At 38.9% G+C, this 27,084-nt stretch overlaps 1 protein-coding gene and 1 long non-coding RNA gene across 5 annotated transcripts in view; both read right to left on the bottom strand.

Moving 5' to 3' along the window:
- LOC145538610 (uncharacterized) overlaps positions 1 to 27,084 on the bottom strand; it is a 99,941-nt gene that overhangs the window by 69,926 nt on the left and 2,931 nt on the right. For 3 of the 4 annotated variants that reach the window (XR_014077084.1, XR_014077085.1, XR_014077083.1), the window contains exon 2: positions 23,282 to 23,412. This is a non-coding gene — a long non-coding RNA (uncharacterized LOC145538610). Of the gene's footprint in view, positions 1 to 1,306; positions 2,099 to 23,281; positions 23,413 to 27,084 lie in introns of those variants that run through there. The other variant, XR_014077086.1, reaches the window with a different exon arrangement.
- On the bottom strand, positions 16,985 to 18,621 carry LOC145538609 (ATP synthase F(0) complex subunit g, mitochondrial-like). Its single transcript, XM_081570937.1, has 2 exons — positions 17,081 to 18,621; positions 16,985 to 17,025 (listed from the first exon to the last, which is right to left on the bottom strand). The coding sequence occupies exons 1-2, from the start codon at positions 17,286 to 17,288 to the stop codon at positions 16,985 to 16,987; spliced, it is 249 nt and encodes an 82-aa protein (XP_081427063.1). The 5' UTR covers positions 17,289 to 18,621.

Genomic DNA, 27,084 nt, shown 5'->3' with positions numbered 1-27,084 from the left:
TGGACATGACTGAGCATACAGACAGACAGACAAAATGGAATAGTAATTCTTTCCTGTTGAGATTAGAGATAATGTTACAATGTCAAAATTCAGAAATCATAGAGCACATAAATCAGGATCTGGCAAGAAAATAGGAGATGCACTATAAATGAAGGTGGTCCATCCAACTATCCATTTACTTATTTTTGTTCCCCTCTCCTGCTCTTTGCCAGGTTTGAGTAACAGCTACATCGTCAAGCTACAAACAAGAAATGGAGTAGCCATGAGAGATTTCATTGTAAAGAATCAGCCTCCTTCAGAAAACATCAGTTCCAGAGGAATATTCCATGCCTCCAGGGAAGTAAACACACAGGTGCGTAGTTTAATATTTCCTAACCCTTTAGCTGTTAGTAGCAATGGGAAGTGTAAAGGGATCTGACTTTCTCCAGTAAAGGGAGGCTCCCACTCCTTCGTTCACCCTAAATGTTTGCTTTGTGGACCATGCACTGGCTCTGAGGTATCCATTTAGCCATCTGCTCTCAACATCCTGTAGCACAGATCTGGTCAAATATCTACTTCTATGTTATGCTTAATCACTCAGTCATGTCCGACTCTTTTCAACCCCATGAACTGTAGCCCTCCAGGCTCCTCTGTTCATAGGGATTTCCCAGGCAAGAATATTGGAGTGGTGCCATTTCCTTCTCCAGGGGATCTTCCCATCCCAGGGACACAACCCAGGTCTCCCGTGTTGCAGGTCAATTCTTTACCATCTGAGCCACTACAGAAGCCCTTCTACTTCTATAGATATGGTCATATCTGCTTCTATAGATACAGTTCTCTTACTCCCTCCCCTTTAGAAAAATGAGTTTTACTATTAATTGTCTCTATACTCTTTTTATTTTATTAAAATAACATCTCTTTACTTATTTGGCCACACTCTGTGGCCTTTGGGGATCATAGCTCCCCGGCCAGGAATCGAACCAGTACTCCCTGCATGGGGAGCATGGAGTCTTAACCACTGGGCCACCAGGGAATTTCCTGTCTCTATACTCTTGAAATGTACCTGTCTGACCTTTCTTGGATGCTTTTAATCCTTTGTTTATAACATTAATTTCTCTCTGATTATCAAAGTAATATTTTATTATTATAAAAATTCAAAAAATACAAACCAAAAAAAAAAAAAAAAAAAACCTCAAAGAGGAAAGGAGCAAATTCTGCTAACTGCCCCACCTAGAAATGTCAGGCCTGCTAGCATCTCCCCAGAATTTTTGTATCTAGTACACAGGCATTCTCTTTTTCTCCTGCCAGATGAATCACATGATGCATATTATGGTATATGCTTTCTTTACTGTTGTTGTTTAGTCACTAAGCCCACACACATACACACATATAGTATACATATAATCACCATTGTTTGGAGAAAACAGTTGACACACATCACACTTATTTCACATAAATATTTGGAAACTAAAGACCTGCTGCGTGTGTCATCCTGTGTAAGTTATTAAATGTCTCATTTGTAAAACAGGGCACAAATACCGCCCATGAGCAAAAGCAAATCTAAAGTGATATGCAAATGTGAAAAAAGCAAAGCTCCTTGTAGCCATAACAGGAAGATGTAAAAGATGCCAATTCCCCAAATGATTTTACTTTCCATAACAGAAGTTCCCAAGAATGAAGCATCTGCGTTCTTCTCTGGGTTTACACTGCTGACTGAGTCAGCCCCAGGGCCTAGCTTCCCCCAGGCAGAGCCATTTCTGAGGCTGTTCTTGGACCTCAGGTATGATCCAGTGGGCAGAACAGTCAGTTCACGAGCCTGATCATCTGACCCCAGCTTTACCAGCTGCCTTTGCTCAGTGAGGGTACATATCTAACTTCTTAGTGAGTCATTCTCTAAGATTCCAAACTAGGACAGTCAGCTTCGTCATCTACTTCACTTGATGGCCAAGAGGAAGTTGGGATGATGACGGAGAGGACGGATTTTATGACCCTGGGAAACACTTCCTCTGAACTGGTATGGCAAGGAGGGGCAGGGTGGTGCAGTGGTGAGTGTGCAGGAGTCAGGTCTGGGACACTTTGGCTGGTACCATCTCTGCCTGGTGGACTTTGGTTTCATTATCTGGAAAATGACAAAATTTTTGTCTCTAAATGAGTTGCTTTTTTCAGCTTTAATTGAAGCATAATTGACAAATTAAATGAGTTGAATATAATAATTATGCCTATTATACAGTGATTTAAATTTATATACATAACATTGCTCCAAAATCATTGCAGACAGTGAATACAGCCATGAAATTAAAGGACGCTTGCTCCTTGGAAGAATAGCTATGACAAACCTAGACAGTGTATTTAAAAGCAGAGACATCACTTTGCTGACAAAGGTCTGTCTAGTCAAAGCTATGATTTTTCCAGTAGTCATGTACAGATGTGAGATTTGGACCATAAAGAAGGCTGAGTGCCAAAGAAGTGATGCTTTTGAATTGTGATGCTGGAGAAGACTCTTGAGATTCCCTTGGACTGCAAGGAGACCAACAGTCTATCCTAAAGGAAATCAACCCTGAATATTCATTGGAAGGACTGATGCTGAAGCTGAAGCTCCAATACTTTGGCCACCTGATGCGAAGAGCCGACTCATTGGAAAAGACTTTGATGCTGGAAAAGATTAAGGGCAAGAGAAGAAGAGGGCAGCAGAGAATATAACATGATGGACAGTATCACCAACTTAATGGACATGAATTTGAGCAAACTTCGGGAGATGGTGAAGGACAGGGAAGCCTGGCGTGCTGCGGTTCGTGGTGTCTCAAAGAGTTGGACACGATTTAGCAACTGAACAACAATAACAACTAAGGCATCCCACCCCATCTCTCTTAACCTCTAGGCCATGCCTCATGCTGTCCCACATGCCTGGACCACCCTCCAGTCCTGTCTCAAACTCCAACTCTGGCCTCCTTCCCACACTGCTTTCTGAGATCAAGGAATATACTTCAGTTTTATATTCCTAGGACCTCGTATAGTATCTGGAACACAGCTGGTATCTAATAAAGGTTTGTTGAATGGAGAAATAAATGATTAAATGAATGAATCTAATTAGTCATTGTGTGGCACAATTAAAACCTACATGAGTATCAGCTGACTCCAAGCCAAATAGGATTACGTATATACCAGAAGTGTCCAGCATGATGCCTGGGTCATATTAAGTGATATAGAAATGTCTGTTCTTCTCTTCTTTGCTTCCTTTCTCTCCTAAAACATTTTGCACAAAAACTCAAATACCAAATAAAGACCAAAGCCAGGAGCCCTCTCCCAGAAGTTGAGGGGGGTGGTGGTGGTGAGGAGGGAGGTGTTGGTTGAACCCACTTCTTGCAAGCCTATTGGTGTATGCATTCATATGTGCATAAGGAAGAAAAAAAAAAAGGGCTGCCCAGGTGGCTCAGTGAGAAAGAGTCTGCCTGTCAATGCAGGAGATGCAGGTTTGATCCCTGGTCCAGGAAGACTTCACACATCGCAGAGCAACTAAGCCCCTGTCCCACAGCTACTGAAGTCTGAGTGCCCTAGAGCCCATGCTCTGCAACAAGAGAAGTCACTGCAGTAAGCCTGCGCACTGCAATTACAGAGAGGCTGCCACTCCCTGCAACTAGAGAAAAAGCCTGAACAGCAATGAAGACCCAGATCAGCCAAAAAAAAAGAAAAAAATATATCTCTTACCTGGCTGTTGGTGTCTAATGCCAGGACTACCTTGGAACTGGTGAGTGTGTTTTTTTTTTTAAATATCAGCAATATCAATCTATTTTGATTAACTGAAGAAAGGTAAAGAATGATTCCCAGCCATCTACCTAAAAGTCATGGTTTCCAAGAGCACCACCACACTCAAAACAAGGCTCTGCCATCATCAAAAATAATTTATTGCTGGCTACTTAGAAAAGATTGATTTTCCTTTTAGCTTATATTTTAATTTTCATTTCAAACTGCTTTAAATAAAAGTTTAAAATATTTTGGACATTTGAAAGACTAGTACTAGCACCATGATCATCCATATATCTACTACGCAGAAAAAGGTCTCGAAGCCTCAAGACTAGGACATTTGCATACAGATTATTGTCTGTTGTCAGGGACTCTCCTGTGCACTGTAGGTGTTTAGCAGAATTTTTGGCTTCTACTTACTACATGCCAGTAGCAACACCACTCCTAACTTGTGACAGCCAGAAATGTCTCTAAACACTGCCAGATATTTCCTAGGAAGCAAAATCATTTTCCCCCACCTCACTCCCCATTTAGAATCACTTAGATCAAACAGTTAGCATTTTGCTGTATTTGCTTTATTATACAATTTTTTTTTAAAAAAATTTGAAAATAACTTTCATGCTGGCAGTTTACCTCCATATACTTTAGCAGGCATCTCCTAAATTTAAGAATCTTGACCTGCATAATTTACCATTACACATACAAGAATATTTAGAAATCTCCAATATTATCTAATACCCAGTCCACAGGCTACTTGTACAAAGCAGTACTGGTCTTTGAGTCTGGAAAAGGAAGATATATTTACTGATTAACTTTGGTCCTAAGTCTGAGAAATGAATGATTATACAGCTGTCTTTGTTTAGATTGGGACAAGAAATTTGATTTCAAATGGCTTCTCTTATCTTCAGTGTTCTGGTCAAGGTTTCATGATAAAATTATGGCACAGTTGAATCAAGACACTTGGTGAATTTTAAAAAATAACAAAAATGAAAACAAAGTCCCTTTAAAAATTGAACCATGGAGCACATGGATTAGCTGGCTGTATACCTTAGTACTTTCAATCTCTAGATACTTTCATTTTCTCTTTGCATCATTTCCTCCCTCACTTTTTTTAATATATAGCTTTGACAACTGGTACATCATTCTACGTTTAATTCTTTTATTTATTAGGCTGTACTGGATCTTAGTTGCAGCATGCAAACTCTTAGTTGTGGCATGTGGGATCTAGTTCCCTGACTATGGATCGAACCTGGGCCCCCGGCCTTGGGAGCTTGGAGTCCCAAGTGACTGGAGTCCCAAGTCACTGGACAACCAAGGGAAGTCCCTCTATGGTTAATTTTTATTTGACTCTTCATTTTCTTCGCCCCACCCCCTGTCCTTTATTCACAATTCTTTGCAAATCTATGGCTTTGGAAGATTTAAACTGTTACCTTCCTCTCACTTGCACCAAAGATCCTGTGATTTGCTGCAGGAAAACCATCCAGGTTGATGTGTCTCTAAATCCTGGTCCCTGTATTTACCTGGGTCTCACACAAGCTCCTACTTGCTTTCTATCTCCATGAGTGACACTAGCCCATTTTGATTGCCCAAGGCTGAAATCAGGAGACATCCTAGATAGTCCTCAATCTCACTCTGGGTCTCCAATTGATACCAAGCGCTACAAGAGCTCTATTCTCTAGATGTGTCTCAGTCCCACACACTTAATACTCACTGTCCACAAGCCCGTGTGACTGCAACAGCCTCATAATGAACCTCTCTGCCTCCAGTCTTACAGCTCTCTAGTCCATTCGACAGGAGGCAATCACCCTAATCTTTCCAATATGCAAATCTAACCCATCAATGGTTTGTTGTTATCCTTAGAATAAAGTCCAAACTCTAACTTGGTCAGCTGTCCCTTTGTTACCTGCCAACCTCTCCAGACTCATTACAGCCCTTTGCTCTCAGCACCACCCACCCACAGACTTAATGCTCCAAACACAATGTCATTACAAATGCTTCAAATGTGCTGCCTGGTCACTTTTCAATCTTTGGATATACAGTTTTCTCTGCCTGCAGATTAAAGTCAACCGCTGTCTTAAAACTGTTGGAAATTATTGTATATTCTACACTATGATAGGCTAAAGCTTCTTTTATTAATCATAGAAGTTCCTTATGGTTTATACTGATGTACTACTTCATACCTTTTTTATATAAATAAAGTTTGGTGTGAAAGTGAAAGTCGCTCATTCGGGTCTGACTCTTTGTGACCCCATGGACTGGTCATGGAATTCTCCAGGCCAGAATACTCGAGTGAGTCGCCGTTTCCTTCTCCAGGGGATATTCCCAAACCAGGGATTGAACCCAGGTCTCCCTCATTGCAGGCTGATTCTTTACCAGCTGAACTACCAGGGAAGCCTGGTAGTTTGGTGTAGGAGTAATATATATTCATCCCAGAAAACGGAGAAAAGTACATATGCATGTTGTGTGTATATATGTAGATAGACATAGATATATAGATATATATAGACATAGATAAAGATAGATTTAAAGAAGAGGGCCATCCTGTACATATATATTTTTAAACCAAACACTTTTCTTTGTGCTTAAAATTTTAGTTAATAATTTAATAAACATCCAATTATATGTTCCTCATAATCATAACAGTAGCAAACTGTAAGAAACCACCATGGCTTCACATGAGAATTGTTTTTGCATTTTGAAGAACTTCCTGCAACATTTTAGCTACCTTATAATTTTTTTTTATTGTGGTAAAATATTCATGACACAAAATTTACCATTTTCATCACTTCAAAGTACACAGTTCAGTGGCATTAAGTACATTCACAATGCTGTGTAGCCATCACTACTGTCCACTTCCAGAACTTTTCATCATCTCAAACAGAAACCCTGTACCCATTAAACAGTGACTCCCCATTCCTCCCTTCCCAGCCCCTGGTAACTTGTACACATTGTAATTGTTTTCACTTAATTTTCCCACACCTTTAACTATTATACAGTATAATTTTTAATTATTGCAAATATCTGGTTGATTACATCATAATTTATTTAACTGGGCTTCTGTGTTAAGATTTTTAGATTATGTCCAATTCTAATTTTTCACTCTCAAAACAATACACTGAACTTTCTTGCCTTATTGTTTCTTAAGCAGTTTTTATCTTCTCAAACCCTTAGAGGATTCGAATCAATCATGTTACTGCCACATTTAGGATGAGGAAATACTAGGGCAGTGAAACTACTCTGCATGATATCATAATGATGGATATGTTATTACATATTTGTCCAAATACAAAGAATGGACAACACCAGGAATGAATTGTAATGTTAACTACGGACTTTGAGTGATTATGATGTGTGATGTGTCAATGGACATTCATCAAATGTAATAAATTCCCTTCTCCAGGGGATCTTTCCAACCCAGAGAACAAACCCAGTCTCTTGCATTGCAGGCAGATTCTTCACCATCTGAGCCACCAGGGAAGCCCACTCTGATGGGGGATATTGCTAATGGGAGAAGTTATGTGTAGGGGTAGATGGTATACAGGAAATCTATATACTTTTCCCTCAATTTTCATATGAGCCTAAAATCACTCTAAAATTATCTTAATAAAAACAAGGAAATAATATTCACATAGAGATTCTGTGTTGTCCAGTGTCTCGGGGCTAGGAAGGGAAGAGCTGGACCTGGTGTCCAGGGCCTCTAAGTCCATGCCACTGTTCTATCCTGTCTCTGAGAGTCTCACCATTTCTCAACTTAGCAGAGATAGCACTTTGGACAGAATGGAGTATCAAGGGACAAGAAGCACGTGTAGAGAAATGGTGGAACAGAGCTGCCAAGTCTGGGTTAAGGGGGAAGAGTGCAGACTTAAGATAACATAGGCAAGGGAGCTGTGAAATGCTCATGGCCAGCAAATCAAACTGGAATAGCACAGGTCAAAGCAAGGGCAGGCAGTGACGAGGCTGTAACAAGCACTGAAGGAAGCTATGATGTAAGGACGGGCACTGCCCCGCTTCCCAGTCCCCAAAAGTCCTCCATGTGAACAACTTGCCGGCTCACCCATGTACTCTGTGCAACTTGATCATGAATGTGGAAGTAATAATCCTATTTTGGGAAGTGTTTTGAACAAATCTAACACCACAGACATTTAGACACAGTAAGATTAGGCAGGTTAGTTAAAATTCCAGTCATCTTTGCTTTTTGGTCACATTGATGTTATCTTGGTGGGAAAACCCTGATAGTTGAAGCAGATTGTCTTTCATGGATGGACCTAGAGACAATCATATAAAGTGAAGTAAGTCAGAAAGAGAAAAACAAATCTTGTATATTGACACAATATATGTGGAATCTGAAAAAAATTGGTATAGATGATCTTATTTACAATTAGAAATAAAGACACAGATGTAGAGAATGAACGTATGGATACCAATGCGGTGTGTGTGGGGGGACTGGAATGAATTGGAAGATTGGGATTGACATATACATATATTGATAGTATGTATAAAATAGATAACTAATGAGAACCCACTGTATAGCACAGGGAGCTCTACCTAATGCTATGTGGTGACCTAAATGGGACGGATGTCCAAAAAGAGAGGCTATGTGTGTATGTATAGCTGATTCACTTCGCTGTAGAAACTAACACAATATTGTAAAGCAACTACAATCCAATAAAATTTTTAAAAAAATAAAGCAGACTATCTTTGAACTTCAAACAATAACTTATTCAGCTCAGTTCAGTTCAGTTCAGTCACTCAGTTGTGTCTGACTCTTTGCGAACCCATGAATCGCAGCACGCCAGGCCTCCCTGTCCGTCACCAACTCCCGGAGTCTACCCAAACTCATGTCCACCGAGTCGGTGATGCCATCCAGCCATCTCATCCTCTGTCGTTCCCTTCTACTCCTGCCCCCAATCCTTCCCAGCATCAGGGTCTTTTCCAGTGAGTCAACTCTTCGCATGAGGTGGCCAAAGTATTGGAGTTTCAGCTTCAACATCAGTCCTTCCAATGAACAACCAGGACTGATCTCCTTTAGGATAGACTGGTTGGATTTCTTTGCAGTCCAAGGGACTCTCAAGAGTCTTCTCCAACACCACAGTTGAAAAGCATCAATTCTTCTGTGCTCAGCTTTCTTTATAGTCCAACTCTCACATCCATACATGACTACTGGAAAAACCATAACCTTGACTAGACAGACCTTTGTTGGCAAAGTAATGTCTCTGCTTTTTAATATGCTATCTAGGTTGGTCATAACTTTCCTTCCAAGGAGTAAGTATCTTTTAACTTCACGGCTGCAATCACCATCTGCAGTGATTTTGGAGCCCAGAAAATAAAGTCTGACACTGTTTCCACTGTTTTCCCATCTATTTCCCATGAAGTGATGGGACCAGATGCCATGATGTCACTTTTCTGAATGTTGAGCTTTAAGCCAACTTTTTCACTCTCCTCTTTGACTTTCATCAAGAGGTTTTTTAGTTCCTCTTCACTTTCTACCATAAGGGTGGTGTCATCTGCATATCTGAGGTTATTGATATTTCTCCTGGCAATCTTGATTACAGCTTGTGTTTCTTCCAGCCCAGCGTTTCTCATGATGTACTCTGCATATAAGTTAAATAAAAAGGGTGACAATATACACCCTTGATGTACTCCTTTTCTTATTTGGAACCAGTCTGTTGTTCCATGTCCAGTTCTAACTGTTGCTTCCTGACCTGCATACAGGTTTCTCAAGAGGCAGGTCAGATGGTCTGGTATTCCCATCTCTTTCAGAATTTTCCACAGTTTATTGTGATCCACACAGTCAAAGGCTTTGGCATAGTCAATAAAGCAGAAATAGATGTTTTTCTGGAACTCTCTTGCTTTTCCAATGATCCAGCAGATGTTGGCAATTTGATCTCTGGTTCCTCTGCCTCTTCTAAAATCAGCTTGAATGTCTGGAAGTTCACGGTTCACCTATTGCTGAAGTCTGGCTTGGAGAATTTTGAGCATTACTTTACTAGCCTGTGAAATGAGTGTAATTGTGCAGTAGTTTGAGCATTCTTTGGCAATGCCTTTCTTTGGAATTGGAATGAAAACTGACCTTTTCCCGTCCTGTGGCCACTGCTGAGTTTTCCAAATTTACTGGAATATTGAGTGCAGCACTTTCACAGCATCATCTTTCAGGATTTGAAATAGCTCAACTGGAATTCCATCACCTCCACTAGCTTTGTTCGTAGTGATGCTTTCTAAGGCCCACTTGACTTCACATTCCAGGATGTCTGACTCTAGGTGAGTGATCACACCATCGTGATTATCTGATTCATGAAGATCTTTTTTGTAAAGTTCTTCTGTGTATTCTTGCCACCTCTTTGTAATATCTTCTGCTTCTGTTAGGTCCATACCATTTCTGTCCTTTATCAAGCCCATCTTTCCATGAAATGTTCCCTTGGTATCTCTAATTTTCTTGAATATTATTACTTCTTAAATACAATTTTTGTGTGTGAAAAAAAAATAAAACCTTAAGTCCAGAGCGGAAAAACACAAGGGATTCTTCAAAGCAAAGAGTTTCTAACCTTCCAGCCAGTTAATGCTGACTTTTCGACATTTTCATTTACATAATTTTGCTTAATTTGAGTTTCTATGAAACCAGAGACTGGGATGAGGACTTGTGAGCAGGAAGCTTATTTGCAAAGTGATCCCAGGAAGCAGAAGTGTGGGAGTTGGGAAAGAAGAAACACCAGTTATGTGCTTATTAGAAGTGGGTTTCTGCTGTGAGCAACTGTGGCTCACTACTGCCGGGTGTTTCTAAGGATGGAGTAGAATGCCCTGGAATTGCACAGGGCACAGGAGGCTGGAGACTGTCCATTAACTTCCAGCCCTATGACTGAAAGTTCCACCTTCTTACTCTCTCCATCCCTGGCAACTCTGGGCTCTAGGATCTGACTCAGCAACCTTCTGTGGCTGTGGAAAAATCCCCAAGGCTCAAAACAGACCCTGCAAGGCTTCAGTACTCAAGGCACACACAGGAAATATGTACCTGGAACTGGTCAATGCAGTTTCCCTGAAGTCAAGTGGGCTGATAGTGTGTGGTTCAGAGAGCACTGGTGTCTACTTCTATTACTTTTGTAACTAAATCTCTTCATTTAAAAACAAACCCAGCCAAACACACACACACACTGAAGTGCTAAGTTGCTTTAGTCCTGTCTGACTCTTCACAACCCCATGGACTGTAGCCCGCCAGAGTTCTCTGTCCATGAGATTCTCTACGCAAGAATACTATGCTACTGCTACTGCTAAGTCGCTTCAGTCGTGTCCGACTCTGTGCGACCCCATAGAATACTATAGTGGGTTGCCATTCCCTTCTCCAGCAGATCTTCCTGACCCAGGGATCGAGCCCCCATCTCCTGCATTGCAGGTGAATTCTTTACCTCCGAGCCATCTGGGAAGCCCCAGCTAGTGCAGAAAAGCAAATTAATATTTTAAATGTTATATTAAATTTGGAATGTATAAGATGGCTATAATGAAAAAGATGGACAATAACAAGTGTTGACAAGAATGTGAGGAAATAGGAACCCTCATATATTATGCAAAATAATATAGCACTTTAGGAAAAAGGCTTGTGGTTTCATAAACTTACACTTCATAGATGATCACCCAGCAATTCCACTTCTAATAAGAGGACTGAAAACATAACTTCACATGAAAGCTTTTTACATGAATGTTCACAGTAGAATTACTCGTAATAGGCGAAATGGAAACAACTCAAATGTCCACCATCTGATAATTGGATAAACAAATGATAGTATATCTATTGCCTTCGCTGGTGGCTCAGACAGTAAAGAATCTTCCTGCAATGTGGGAGACCCAGGTTTGATCCTTGGATTGAGAAGATGCCCTGCAGAAGGGAATGGCCACCCACTCCAGAATTCTTGCCTGGAAAATACAGCCATACAAGAAATGTGAAGTACTGATATATACTACAACAAGGCTGGGCCTTAAAAATATGATACTAAGTGAAAGAGGCCAGTGACGAAAGGTAACAGATTGTTTGATTTTCTTAATATGAAATGTCCAGAATAGGCAAATCCACAGTATCATGCACAAAGACTCTACAGATGGAGACAACAAGTAGGTCAGTGGTTGCCAGGGGCAAAGGGTAGGAATAGGTTTTAGAAAAGGCATCCCTGGCTTCAATTTTACAAGTTTTGAAATCTTGGCTGGTGTATTTAAAAACTCAGTTTCCTCAGCTGAGGGAATAATAACGTCAACCTATTGTGGAGATTAACTGGGCAACGTAATAAGGTATCTGACACGAGACACATTTAGTAAGTGGTAATTATTATTATTATTATGGATAAAGAATACAGGATTAATAGAGGACAGGATAAGAGATACAAAAGCTCAGTTGAGAGTGGAGACAGAATCTTTGAGCTAGACTGTCTGTGTTAATAAGTTGATCATTTAAAGGATCAAGGATTGCTTTAATTGAATTTCAATTATCAATACAATAAAATGTGTTCAAAGAAGTATGGAGAAAAATTAGAATTAGTCTGGAGAACTAAGGAGAGTATAAAGATACTTTCTAAACGGTTTGCAGAGGGATTCTGTGGACTTTACAGGTGGAACTTTGGTATGACCCTTAAGACTTACATCAACAAAGGATTTTTATTGAGCATGCTCCCAGTTCAGTGCTCAGACATACATTATCTCATTTAGTTCACATGATAAAACAGAGGTGTTATTTTTATCTCATTTCTCTAATCAAAAAATGAATACTTAGGTAAGTCGGAAAAAGAAAGACAAATACCATATGATATTACTTATATGTGGAATCACTGTTATGGCAGAAAGCAAAGAGAAACCAAAGAATCTCTTGATGAAAGCAAAAGAGGAGAGTGAAAAAGCTGGCTTAAAACTCAACATTCAGAAAACTAAGATCATGGCATCCGGTCCCATCACTTCGTGGCAAATAGATGGAGAAACAATGGAAACAGTGACAGACTTTATTTTTTTGGGCTCCAAAATCACGCAGATGGTGATGGCAGCCATGAAATTAAAAGACGCTTGCTCCTTGGAAGAAAAGCTATGAGTAACCTAGACAGCATGTTAAAAAGCAGAGACATTACTTTGCTGACAAAGGTCCATCTATTCAAGGCTATGGTTTTTCCAGTAGTCGTGTATGGATGTAAGAGTTGGACCATAAAGAAGGCTGAGTGCTGAAGAATTGATATTTTTGAACTGTGGTGTTGGAGAAGACTCTTGGACTTCAAGGAGATCAAACCAGTCTATCCTGAAGGAAATCAGTCCTGAATATTCATTGGAAGGACTGATGCTGAAGCTGAAGCTCCAGTACTTTGGCCACCTGATGTGAAGAACTGACTCACTGGAAAAGAATGATGCTGGGAAAGACTGAAGGCAGGAGAAGGGGATGACAGAGGATGAGATGGTTGGATGGCATCACTGACTCGATGGACATGAGTTTGAGCAAGCTCAGAGAGTTGGTGACGGACAGGGAAGCCTGGCATGCTGCAGTCCATGAAGTTGCAAAGAGTCAGACATGACTGAGCGACTGAACTGAACGGAAATTATGACACAAATAAACCTATCTGTGAAATAGAAACTGATTCACAGACATAGAGAACAGACTTGAGATTGCTAAGAGGGAGGGGCATGGGGGAGGGATGGGTTGGGAGTTTGGGATCCGCAGATACAAGCTATTAGATAGAGAATAGACAAACAGCAAGGCCCTACTGTATAGCACAGAGAACTATATTAATATCCTGTGATAAACCATAATGAAAGAGTATGAAAAAGATATGTAAAACTGATTACTTTGCTGTACAGCAGAAATTAACACAACATTATGTCAATAAATAAATTAGAAAAAAAACCCAACAACAATGAATACTTAAAAGACTTAAGTAACTTTCCAAGGGTTGTACAGTTAGGAAGTGGCAGTGTCACCCCCCAAACCCACGTCTTCCTAAATCCATTTTGGGTGCTGCCAAGGAGGAACCAGAAATGAAGACAAAGATGAAACTTGAGGACTGGAGTTCAGTTATGGACTTTCCCTTTGTAAGGCTGCATCTAGGACAGTGACTTTCCATACCTCCGGGCTTTATACACAATGTGTTCACTGGGCATGACTCCAGGGGACCCCATTTACATAGAACACATTGTGAATGGCAGAGGTCAGTGATCTGCCTCCATAGATAGCAAAGTGAGGGTGTGGTAGAGGCTGGAAGGCAGGAAAACATTGGGATCAGAAGCTGGGGAATGTGATAAGAAGTGAACTAGAAATAAATGAAAGGGCTGACTGCAGCAGCTGGCTGAGGTTGGGAGCAGTTAAAAGATGGGGGTCGAGATTGTCAGAAAAGGAAGGAAAAGTGGATACTTTGAGGAAAAGTAGCCTTGGGGAGTAAAATACCCTACAGGTCCATGGGCTCAGAAGGGCTGGGAGAAGCTGGGAGCTCCAGGAGTTGGGAGATCAGGAGAAGAGGGAGAAGAAAGCCACAGGAGAACCTCACCCACTTTGCAGTTTCACCAAAGACTATTTCTGAGTTGTCAGTTTTGCTATAGATGTAGATGGCAGGGTGCAAAAAAAAAAAACAGATCAGCAACTGGTCTTTTTACTTAAAAAGCAAGACTCAGGAAGTTTCCATGACTCAGTAATGAAAGTGATATTGTTTTTGAAGTGTAAAGCAAACAAGGGGAATTTTCTTTTTGTAGTAGTTTTTTTTTTTTTTTCACCATTTGGTTTTTTTTTAAAAAATTAGAAATGGAACATATATAGTTCAATTATGGAAGATGTTATTTCTACCCACAATTTAGCTCAGCAATAACATGGTGGATTTCTCCTTTGATTTCGAATTCCTAGGCTTTAAATGTTTCAACAGACCCCTGGAGGCCATTCTGCTGTTACAGCCATCACAGTGGAGTCTGACACGGTTTCACAAGTCACCAAGTGAATGACTAGAGATAGGGCTGCTCAGGAAATCCCAGATATTACGGTTCAGTCCCCAATGAAAGTTATAATACTATTTTAAAAGTATGAAAAACCTAAAATCATACCTGAAAGTGTTCAGAAATTCTAAATAAGCTTTAAAAAAAAGCTTGTATAGAGGTAGAGGTAGATCAATTCAAAGACATTTGAAAAGATGTGTCCGTGGTAGATTAAAACCTAATCATGCATTTGAACTGAACAATAATGAAACATTTTAAAATTATAGAGACATTATTATATATAAAATAGATAACTAATGAGAACTGACTGTATAGCACAGGGAACTCTACTCAATGCTCTGTGGTGACCTAAATGGGAAGGATGTCCAAAAAAGAGGGGATATATGTATACATGTGACTGATTCACTTTGCTGTACAGCAGAAACTGACATAGCAGTGTAAAGCAACTATACTCCAATAAAATAAACAAAATTTGGAAGAGATATACACTTAAGTATTTAGGGATAAAAGTTTTGATATATGCAACATGCTCTCAAATGGTTTAGCAAAAATAGATAGAGCAAATGTGGCAAACTGTTAAATTGATTAATCTAGGCAAAGGGTATTATAGCATTCATTGTTTGTTCTTGCAACTTTTCTATAGTTTAATTTTTTAATTAAAATTAATATATATTTTAAAAAATCCTCCATCATTTCTTATAATCGCTTTTGTGTATCTGTGGCAAGAATATTTAAGATTTACTCTATTAACAACTTTCAAGTATATAACACAATATCATTATGGTCACCATTTTGTACATTAGATCCCCAGAACTTATTCATTTTATGACTGGAAGTTTATACCACTTGGCCAGCATCTCCCCATGTCCTCATCCTGCAGCCCTTGGCAACCATCATTCTACTTTGTTTCTGCAAATTCGGCTTTCTGAATTAAAAAAAATATTTTTGGCTGCTCCATGTGGGATTTTAGTTCCTTAACTAGGAATTGAATCTGTATCCTCTTCAGTGAAAGTGCGGAGTCTTAACCACTGGACTGTCAGCAAAGTCCCAAGTTTGGCTTTCTTAGGTTCTACTAATACATCAGATCATACAGTGTTTGTCTTTCTCTATCTGACATATTCACATAGCATAATGCCCCCAAGGCCCACTCATGTTGTCACAAATGACAGGATTTCCTTCTTTCTTAAGGCTGAATGATACTCCTTACTTTTCTTATTTTTTTTAATTCATTCATCTGAAGATGGACACTTAGGTTGTTCCCATATCTTGGTTATTGTAAATAATGCTGCAATGAACACAAATGTGCAGAAATTTCATTTCCTTTAATCACATTTTTTTTTTTGGCTATTGAGTTGCATCAGTTTCTTATATATTTAGGATGTTAAACTTTTCAGACAGATAGTTTGCAAATATTTTCTCCCACTCTATGGGTTGCCTTTTATTTTGCAGATCATTTCTTTTGCTATGCAGAAGCTTTTTAGTCTGATGTACTTCTTTTTTTTTTTTACCAATCACTTTGTATTTATTTCAGGGCATAATATACTATTTAGACCCAAGGACAATACTAAATCATAACCCTGTTAAATATCTATAGGATATTTTATTTTTGTGAAGATAGGTCCTTAAAAACTGGACAGATTAATAATATAACAAATATAAAAATCAGATGAAAAATATGATATTGCTCTCATTCACTCTGTCCTAATGTTAAAGATGTTACAAAGATACACAGATTAACATCATGCTGTTCTTTTGGGGGAGCTATATTCAAGCTGACAAAAAGGTGTTGTCAAAGGGACCTTTCTCTGATTTTTGCAAAGAAAAACAGTCCAAATTGTATTCTTAATGCTACGTGATTTAACTGTATCATGCTTGGCACATGGTATTATTATTTCTCCTACTGGAGCAAGTTCTCATTTTCTCAAAGCCTTTCCTCCAGCTTTTCTAGAAATAAAGCTTAAATATCATTTATTTCAAGCCTTCAAAATAAAGTTAACCTAATTTATACAGGTACCAGATTGGTATACTCATATATATCTTTTCCAATTGCAAGCTAAGCAAAGGCATGCATTTAGAGCTGTATTAATATATTAAAGCAAAAGACAACCCAACTTAATATCAAGAGAAATTGTGACCTTCCAAGTAGTGTTTGATAGAGAAAACACTGATTTTGACACATTGTCTTATTTTATTCAAATAGCAGTCTGCTCACACATGGTCCAAGAACACTTGAATAATAAAGTATATATAATCACATGTTAAAAATTGGTCTTCAAACATCATAGCGAATGATGCCATGCTTGCCTATGATCTCACCAACATAAAACCAAATCTACACCTCAGTGGCTACCAAACCATTCTGTAGAGCTTCCTGATTGTGATATAGTCCAAGAAATCTTTTGGCCAAATTGGGGAAAGTTTTAGGGCTTAACAGTGAGCTGTTTGAAGCTACCAGTTTTAGCACTGTTGATAATTTTTCTCAAGCTCTGAATTGCTGTAGGGATCTCAGCAGGGGTTGGAGAAACCAGCTCAACCTTGGCATAGTACCAAAACATGGCCAATCGAGGCTTCGAATAAGTCACATCAGCATTGACCAGCACCGGGGCCTTCTCCGCGAGGTGGGCAAACTGGGCCATGGTCCTAGGATGGAGACCCCGTCGCCCCGACTGGCCAGCTGAATGCCCTGATGTAGTTCTACTTGTTTACTTTTGCTCTTGTTGCTTGTGCTTGTGATGTTATATCTAAAACATCATTACCAAGGTCAATGTCAAGGAGTGTTTTCTCTATATTTTTTTCTAGGAGTTTTGTGATTTCAGGCCTACGTTTAAGTCTTTAATCCATTTTGAGTTATTTTTTGTGAGTAGCATAGTAGTATAGTATAAAGTCCAATTTCGTATTTTGCATGTTATACCCAGTTTTTCCAGCACCAATTTATAGGAAAAAAACTATTCTTTTCCCATTCTTGATTCTGTTTCACAAGTCTCTGTGCCTGTTTTTATGACAGTCCTTAAAGGTTTGGTAGAATTCACCAGTGAAACCATTGGATCCTGGACTTTTCTTTGTTGGGAGGTTTTTGATTATGGACTCAATCTTCTTATTCATATTGGTCTGTTCAGATTTTCTTCTTCATGATTTAAACTTATATGTTTCTACAAATCTATCCATTTCCTCTAGGTTATTCAATTTGTTATACTCCTCCCTTTTTAATAATGAACTTCAAAATTTTAGGTTTCCCAAGTTGTAAAGATAGTACATAGTTCTTATATATCCCATACCAAGTTTCCCCTATTGTGAATATCTTATATTATTCTGACAATTTTGTCACAACTAAAGAACTAATATCAGCACATTACTATTAATTAAATAACACACTTTATTAAAATTTTACTAGTGCCTTTCTCATTGCATCTTTTCAGGGGTACATTATATCAATATGACTTATCATTGATCATGTTAACCTTGATTAGTTGACCAAAACGGTGTTTGCAGTTTGCTAAATTTCTCTACTGTAAAGGTACTTTTGCCTTTTTCATACTTTATGCTTCAGAAGCATGTTACTAAGCACACGCCACATTCAAATCCTTCCATTTTTTTGTAAGACACATAATTGAAATATTTAGAGGTGAAATGAAATGATGTCAAAGATTTTTTTTTAAATATTTCAGCAAATAAAAATAGGGGAAGTCCCTAATGGTCCATTGGTTAAGACTCTGTGGTTCCAGTGCAGGGAGCGTGGCTTCCATCCCTGGTTGGAGAATCAGGGAACTAAGATCCTACATGCCCCTTGGTGTGGCAAAAAAAGAAAAAAAAAACCAAACAAGAAACCAACCAACAAACAAAACAAAACAAAATAGAAGAAAAAGCATGGTGAAAGTGAAAGTCACTCAGTCGTGTCCGATTCTTTGCAACCCCATGGAATTCTCCAGGCCAGAATACTGGAGTGGGTAGCCTTTCCCTTCTCCAGGGGATCTTCCCAACCCAGGGATCAAACCCAGGTCTCCTGCATTGCAGGCAGATTCTTTATCAGCTGAGTCACAAGGGAAGCCCAAAAAGCATGGTGGATGGGGAGAAATATAAAAATAACTATGGTGATATGCTGTTGATTGTAGAAGCTGGTGATGTATATACCAGAAGACAAAGAATTTTAAGCAGCTTTTCTGGGCCTTTTTCACTGAGAGATCACCAACAACATCAATAAATGTCTAGACTTTCTGTCCAATCAGTTACAGGATACTAATTTTTTTTTTTCTTCATAAACTAAACTCTGTCCTGAATTCCTTCCACTCTTTTCAGCTTTCCTGAAAGCAGTGCGGTTAACCCAAGTTTCATTATGTTCATTTATGACACTGGATTTTGTCTCATGTTTACATAGACTGAATATTTTACGTAGACTTAATATTGTGTCCCCTGTCCAACTTCCCCAAATTTCTATGTTGAAATCCTAATCTCCAAGGTAATGGGGTCTTTGGAAGGTGATAGGTCATAAGGGCAGCCCTCTCATGATTGAACTTAGTGCCCTTTACAGAATAGACCCCAGAGAGCTAGCTTGCCATTTGTGCCATTTGAGGGCACAAATGTGAAGATGGCTGTCTATGAGGAAGCAGATCCTGAATCTGCCAGCACATGGATTTTGGACTTCCCAGCCCCTGAAATTGTAAGAAATAAATTTCTGTTATTTATAAGCCATCTAATCTCTGATTTTTTTTTTATAGCAGCCCAAACAGACTAAGATACTTACTAAAAGCTATAATCAATGTTCATTATTCCTTTGGTCTGACTAACTAAAAGCCTTGCCCACCCAAGATGTTCGATAAATATCTGGGAATGGGAAAAAATGATCTTGGAGGGTGCTTGTTTAAAAGTAAAGATTCTCGCATCCTGCTCCCTCATATTCTGGGAATCTATATATTAATTAAGCCCTACTTCTCTTTTTGATAGAAATGCCCATAAACAATGCTTTTATTTATTTGTTTTTTCAGCTCCGTGGCATGTGGGATTCTAGTTCCCTGACCAGGGAGCGAACCTGCCCCCGTGCACTGGCAGTGTGGAGTCTCAACCACTGGATCACCAGGGAGGTCCACCCATAGACAGCACATTCAGAAACAATGCCTACATTATAAAAGCAGAGACCATTTTGATGATCCCTGTATCCAATACATGTTTTTAGTGAATACATATATTAATATGTGTGTGTGTGCATGCTACGTTGCTTCAGTTGTGTCTCTTTGTGACCCTATGGACTGTAGCCCACCAGGCTCCTCTGTCCATGGGGATTCTCCAAGCAAGAATACTGGAGTGGGTTGCGATGCCCAACTTCAGGGGATCTTCCTGACTCAGGGATCAAACCTGCATCTTTTATGTTTCCTGCATTGGCAAGCAGGTTCTTTACCACTAGCACCTCCTGGGAAGCTCATAATAAGTAAATGAATCTACACTCTTTGTGAATGCATGAGAAAGGTAGATCCACAGCTGATTCTTATTATTAGCTTTTGACACAGTCATAGCCATGGGACTCTTGGTTTGCTCTCAGAATCAATCAGTCATGCAAAATCTATTAAATATAAAAACATTGACACCTAAAGTGCTGAAAAGAGTTGTCCAAATTTTTCTGTCTTCAAAGTGGCCAGTTCTGTCCACTTTTATTAGCTATTTCTTTACACTGATTTATTGATTAATCTTATAAGCACCACTTCATTGCAGGCATTATGCTAGGTATGAGAGAATTAGAGCTGAACAAGAAAAGTTGCTTGTGCTCAACAGCTGAATTGTGGATAAGAAAAGCAACAAAACACAATATAGCATCTTAAGTGTTATAAGAGACATAACACATATTTTTCAATGTAGACCTCACAAGTCATCTATGTAATTGCACAAAGAAAGTATGTTAAATATCTTGAGAGGTTTGGCCTCTGCCTTCTTTGGCCAATTGACCAAAACAACTCCCTATTCCTTGTTTTGTCTCCTGGGTTCTCTGGACTAAAGAAACCCTCTGAGACAAACTGCTGGGCTCTGTTTTTGGTACTTCTTCCCCCAATAGAGGCAATACCAAGCATGGTACATCCACTCATTTAGCTTGGAGATTTCAGGTGGCTCACACATTAAGGGAAATGGGATCAACTGTGTACCTTACAGTCTCTTTTGGATATGCATATTGCACTCTAGATACCATCCACAACACAATGGATGCAACAGAAGTAGTAGTACTTCTTGCAGTAGTAGTACTGCTATAGTACAGTAGAAGGGAAACAGAGGATTGGGAATCTCAGGGAAAACAATAACAGTAAAAACAGCCTTGGTTTTTTTTTTTTTTTTTAAAAACAAAACAAGAAGCCTTTTCCTGTAGTAACTCTGTGACATTGAGCAAGTCACACAGTGTCTCTGGACCTTGGTTTCCTTATCTGTAAAGTTGGAGGGTTGGACTCGTTATCTCAAAGGTTCCTTCCAGCTTTCAAGTCTGATAAAAACGTTTATGTACCTTATGACTTCATGTAAAGATCAGTTGGGCAACTCCTCCCCTCTCCCAGCTCCAGGCTAACCTGTAAGGCTATGTCATTCAAATATATGGACACAAACTAAAAAGTTGAAAATTATTTTGTGTATGCTAGGGTAAGGCAGGCTTAGAATCTGAAATTAAACAGGAGAAAAGCTCTATACAAAAAGTGAAAACTAATTGAGATAACCAGCAGGAAATAACACACCACCGGCTTTTGACATGGCCCAGACAGGCCCTGGTGGTCAGAAGAGATGTCCCTTTATCATTTCTATTAAAGTATGTTTGGTCATTGACTAGACATGTATGGAATGCTGTTGAAAGACAGTAGGGTAGGTCTTAAAAACATTGAGGAAAAAACAGGCTAGAAACTCCATTATTTGACTAGAACATAATTAAATTTAAAACTGCTTTAGGATTTAAGAAGATCAAGCAACTTTCAAAAGATTATAAACAAATTTTATAGTAAATATTGAAAGCTTACAGCTACATATTAAAATTTTCTATACATGTTTGTCATTAGAAATTTCTCAGAGAATGAAAACAGAAAATGCTGTTTTGAAAGGGCTTGCCAAATCTTTAGTAAAAATAGTTTTCCATATTTGGGGAACGTGTAATACTGGTATTTTAGATAAAATGTTGTGCTTGTCTTTTGGATTAAAAAGTACTAGTTAATTAGGAAAATTGCTCAGAAATCATTTAATACAAAAGAAATGTAGTCACTTGGCAGTATTATACCAAGGTAATTAAGTTAAAAAAAAGTCTATCTGTACCAATATATCTATCTGAAACAAGAAATGAGATTTTTAAAACAACTGTATTGTTTTTCTTTTTCTATTTTGAGATTTGATTCAGGCAGTCCAACTCCAGGGACCATGTTCTTCACCTCAGATCATACTGTATGGAATACAAAATACTGAATTTCGGGCTCAGTCCATAGTGTGGCAAAGAGTCGGACATGACTGAAGGGACTTAGCACACACACATACACACACACAACAGGAAGCTAGAAGGATAGGGTGTGTAACTGGACAGTGGAAAACTGGAATTTTATAGGCAGAGCTGCTTAAAATGATGATACATTTCTGATTGGGTCCCTAGGAATAAGTTTAGTTGCAGAGAAAGACAAAAGTGATTCTAGTGAAGACAAATCTAAGAACTGTGAACCTGTTTAGAAAAATTTGTAACATGAATATTAGAATCTCTTAGTAATGTGGTCTAAGACTGGTATCCATAACTGCTGCTTTTCGGAAATGATCAAACCTTGTGCCTTGTACTCTGGACAGATTTTATCAATTTCCTGCGGCAGAATTGTGTATTCTTAGTTTATTTGGGTTGTTTTTCTTTGCTTTTTATACCCTTTGATTCTCATATGGGAATTTAAATTACTTATTCTTATTGTGATGTGTTTGCGCTTATGTCTGAGACATTATTCTTTGGTTGAAAGCAACAGCAGAAGCCAACTATGGTTCATATGAGCAAAAGGCAAAGATACTGAGGTCAGAGAACTGACAATATGGTTGGAAAGATATGCTAGGTTTCAGTTTCCAAAACTATTGCAACAATTTCTTCTGTCCTCTGGGCTGTTCTACAATGTGACTTAGACACTCCTCCCATCAAAAGGTGGGATATGTGTGTCTTCCTCTTGAAGTTGGGAAGATCTGTAACAGTGGTGGAATTGACATCACATGACTGCTGATACTGAGTCATAAATGGTGATACAGCTTCTGTCTGCTGCTCATGGGATGCTTGCTCTTAGAACTCATCCACCATGCCATAAAGAAGCCCTTAGCCCACGGAGAGACAAGCCTGGAGAGGAGCCCTCAGCGCATAGTCCAGGACCAAATCTGCTAAGCACATAGGTGAGCCATTTTGGAAATGGGTCCTTCAGCTTTAGCGGATATTCTGTGGAGCAAATGAATCTTTCCAGCAAACCTTGCTCAAATTACGGATTTGTGAGCAAAAGAAACAACTGTTGTTTTACTCACTGAGCTTTGAAGTTGTTGGTTACACAGCAATAGATAACTAGTATAGGGATTATGCTTGGAAATATACAGAAAAAGGCAACTTCTGAGACACAACACGGAGGAAAGGATTGTAGTAAACAGGGCACCACGATTGGAAGTGATGGTCACTAACCATTTTCAGTCTGTTGCTGTTCTTCTTAACTTCCAGGTTTCTCTGAAGGGGCCTTCTACTGTTCTGATTTCAGACACCTATCACCCTTTGGATACTGATTGGCAGAAAACCCGAGTTACGGCTCCAACAATCTGTAACCAGAGGGAAAGAGGTAATCATTCCAAAGGAAATAATACAGGAAGTTTAGTTTTGTGCGCGTGTTTCTTTAAATCACTGCTGTGAGAAATTCTCACAAACTTAGTGGCTTTAAATGACACAAATTTATTATCTTACAGTCTGGAAGTCTGTTTTACTGGGCTAGAATTAAGGTGTCAGTAGGGCGGCTTTCCTTTCTGGAGGCTCTCGAGTAGAATCCATGTCTCTGCCCTTCCAGTTTCTAGAGGTTGCCCGTGTTCCTTGGCTTATGGCACCCTTCCTTCATTTTCAAAGCCAGCAATGTTGCACATATCTGTGCCTTTCTTCCATTTCATCTCTTCCTCTAGTTTTGCTTCCTCTTCTGCTTCCCTCTCTCACCTTTAAATACCTTTGGGGACTTCCCTGGCAGTCCACTGGTTAAGAATCTACCTGCCAGTGCAAGGGCATGGGTTTGATCCCTGGTCTGGGAAGATCCCACATGCTATGGAGCAACTAAGCCCAAGCACCACAACTACTGAGCTTGTGCTCCCTAGAGCGTGTGCACTGCAATTATAGTGCACTGCTCTCTGCAACTAGAGAAAGCCCATGCAAAGCAATGAAGACCTAGTGCAGCCAATAAGTTAAAAAAAAAAAAAAGCAAACCTTGGGAACTACATTGGGGCCCACCTTGCTTAATCCAGGTATCTCCCTATCTCAAATTCCTTATTTTAATCACATATGCAAAGACCTACTTGCCCTGTAAGGTAACATACTCACAAGTTCTGGGGACTGGAACACGAACATCTTTGGCAGGGGCTGGGCATTAGTCTACCTTCTACAGTATACAGAAGCGGAATAGAGGCTGAGAGGGCCTCACCACTCCTCAAACATGTCCTTTACAAGACATAGTCCGATTTATATATTTTTTCTTTTATTTACTTTATTGGATTCATCAAATTATCCCTGTTCCATTCTTTTGATTCAGGTAGTTTATAACTTACACATATAATTTATAATTGCCTACATGGTGACCTTTATATTTATTTTGTATAATTGACTTACATTTTTCCTGTGTTTAGAGGAAATATCTATACACATTTCCAAATAAGACCAAAATCTTGACATGCTTTTTTCTCTCTCCTTTCCCTTTATCCTCATGATAAAATTATTCTAGTTTTAGATTATCATTATTTCCTTTTACTTTATGAATCAGCAATAATAAAGAATTAAAAGTTTTAATTCTTATTTTCTGTTAACAGGAAGTGTTTGACTGCAAATAACAGAAAATGTAACTAAAGGCAGATTAAACAAAGAGAAAAACTTCATGTCTCATGGGAAGAAGTTCAGAGATAGGTTGTTCCTGGATTAATTTAGTGACTCAACAATGTGATTAAGGATCCAAGTGTTTTTCATCTTCTGTTTTTTTTCCTCAGGTTCAGGCAGGAAGACGGCTGCTATAGCTCCAGCTAATATAGCCACACATAACTCTCTCTGAAGACAGCGTATTGGTTACCTACTGCTGCATAACAAATCAAGTGGCTTACAACAACAATAACATTTCTTATTTAACAGGGTTTCTGTGGGTCAGGTATTGGGGAACTTGGTTTGATGGATCTAACTCAGGATCTCTCATGAAGCTGCAGTTAGGGCAAGCAGGGATTGTAATCACCTACAAGCTTGACTGGACTGGAGGTTCCACTTCAAGGCAGCTGACATGGCTGGCAGGCTGCATGAACATCCACAGGTCATGGTGGCTGACTTCCCCTAGAGCAGTAGTTCTCAACTGGGGGTGATTTTTGCTTTCTATGGGACATTTGGCAATGTCTGGAGACATTTTTAGTTTTCCCAAATGGGAGAGTGTTTCTGGCATCTGGTGGGTAGGGAGTAGGGATGCTTCTAAGCATCTATCACTACATAGGACAGCCCTCCACAACATGAGTTCTCAGAACCACATTGTCAATAGTGCTGAGGGTGAGAAACCCTGCTTTACAGCAAGTGAACCAAGAAAACAAGGTAAAAGCTAAAATACCTTTTGTTACCCAGTTTTGGAAGTCCTCTGTATTCTGTGTTGGAGGGAACTAACACAAGGGTGTGTATACCAGGAGGTGAGGCTCATTGGGAGCCATCTTGGATGAAGGCTACCACAGGTAGGAAGCTTTTCCTGGTCCTTTTCTAGTCTTCTGCTTCCTTCTCTCTTTTTTTTTTTTTTTAAAAAACTTTTTGAACAGGAAAACTATTCTTATACCCCCATCAGACTTCTCTTTATTCTAGTCAGTGCTGCATGAGACACTTATGTCTAAACCAATCTCTACAAGAGAGAAGAGAGTTAGTGTGATGAGTTCAGACAAGTTAACACTCATTCTTTCTCTGGGGTTGGGAAGAAATCATATTCTTGAAACACATGGAGAATAAATTCTCAAAACCAGAATTTTTCCAGTATGGAAGAAAGAGAATGACTTTGAGTGGGTAACAGTTTGCTACCTTTGCTTATCATTGTCTTTTGTATTGCATGTTTTCTGTTTTGATTCAGTTTTTCAGTGGAACGCACTTTTCAATAATAATTTAAGAGATGATCAATCATTCGAATCCTTATATATCTGAAAATGTCATTATTTTGTATTCTTTCTTAAACGATAGTTTAGTTGGGTAGAGAATTCTAAGTTAAAATCAATTCCAATTATTTTGTATTCTTTCTTAAACGATAGTTTAGTTGGGTAGAGAATTCTAAGTTAAAATCAATTCCAATACTTTGTTCCATTTTCTATTACCAGCATCTATTGTTGCTGATGAGAAGTAGGTGACTTGGTGAGAAGTTCCTTGGTATCCTTGATGCTCTAAAATTCCTTCATGAAATGTTTAGTGTGGTATTTTTTACTTAAACACTAATTGAGAGCTTTTAACCTGAATATATTAGAACATTTTCTATGATTTCTTTGAATATTTCCTTATATCCATTCTCTAGCTCTCCTATTAAATAAATATTGAAATTTCTGGATTTATTCTCGATATTAAATTTTTGCTCACTGCTTTATAATTTCTCTGTAATCTGGGAGAAAATGACCCAGTCTTCTAGCTTACTAAATCGTCCTTCAGTTCAGCCTGAGTCAGTATAGCATGGTAATTAAGAGCCTGAGTTCAAATTCTGTTTTAGCTATTTATAACTGTGCTCCCTGGAGTAAATTAATTAACCTTTCTGTTTTTCATCTTACTCATCTGTAAAATAAATATGCTATTAATGTTGCCTATTTTGTAAGGTTATAAAGATTAAATATGTTAATATATGACTATTATAAGAGTATCTGCAGCATAGTATCACTGATTATTGTTCAACTCACTTAAACAATTCCAATAAATATGTTCTTAATAAATATTCTAACTGATTTGTTTTCACAGTAACCTGGTTTTTTTTTAATGGCTGTAAGGTCCTGCATTATCCTTCTGACAGTGAAAAAAATCTGTATGTTACAAAACTTCTTTTTGCTCCTATAAAAATATCTTGGAGTTTTCAATTTGCTTATTGACCGAAATTAGTGCTTCTTTTTCATTCTGATAGATTTCCATGAATAACTGGTGATTGGTCTGCTCTTCTTGGGGCTTCCCAGGTGGCTCAGTGGCAAAGAATCCGCCTGCCAATGTAGAAGCCGCAGATGTGGTTTCGATCCCCGGGTCAGGAAGATCCCCTGGAGGAG

This window comes from Giraffa tippelskirchi, chromosome 2 (genome assembly GCF_054371585.1).
Source record: "Giraffa tippelskirchi isolate mGirTip1 chromosome 2, T2T-mGirTip1v1.2.pri, whole genome shotgun sequence".
NCBI classification, from domain to species: domain Eukaryota; kingdom Metazoa; phylum Chordata; class Mammalia; order Artiodactyla; family Giraffidae; genus Giraffa; species Giraffa tippelskirchi.
The sequence above is the reverse complement of the archived record's forward strand: the minus strand, read 5'-3'. Positions and strand labels throughout refer to the sequence as shown.

Excerpts from the sequence above, each read along its gene's own strand:
- LOC145538609 (XM_081570937.1), bottom strand. The coding sequence starts at position 17,288 with ATGGCCCAGTTTGCCCACCTCGCGGAGAAGGCCCCGGTGCTGGTCAAT. Across the intron at positions 17,026-17,080 it reads CTTCAAACAGCTCACTGTTA|AGGAAGCTCTACAGAATGGT; the intron begins AGCCCTAAAACT and ends TATATCACAATC.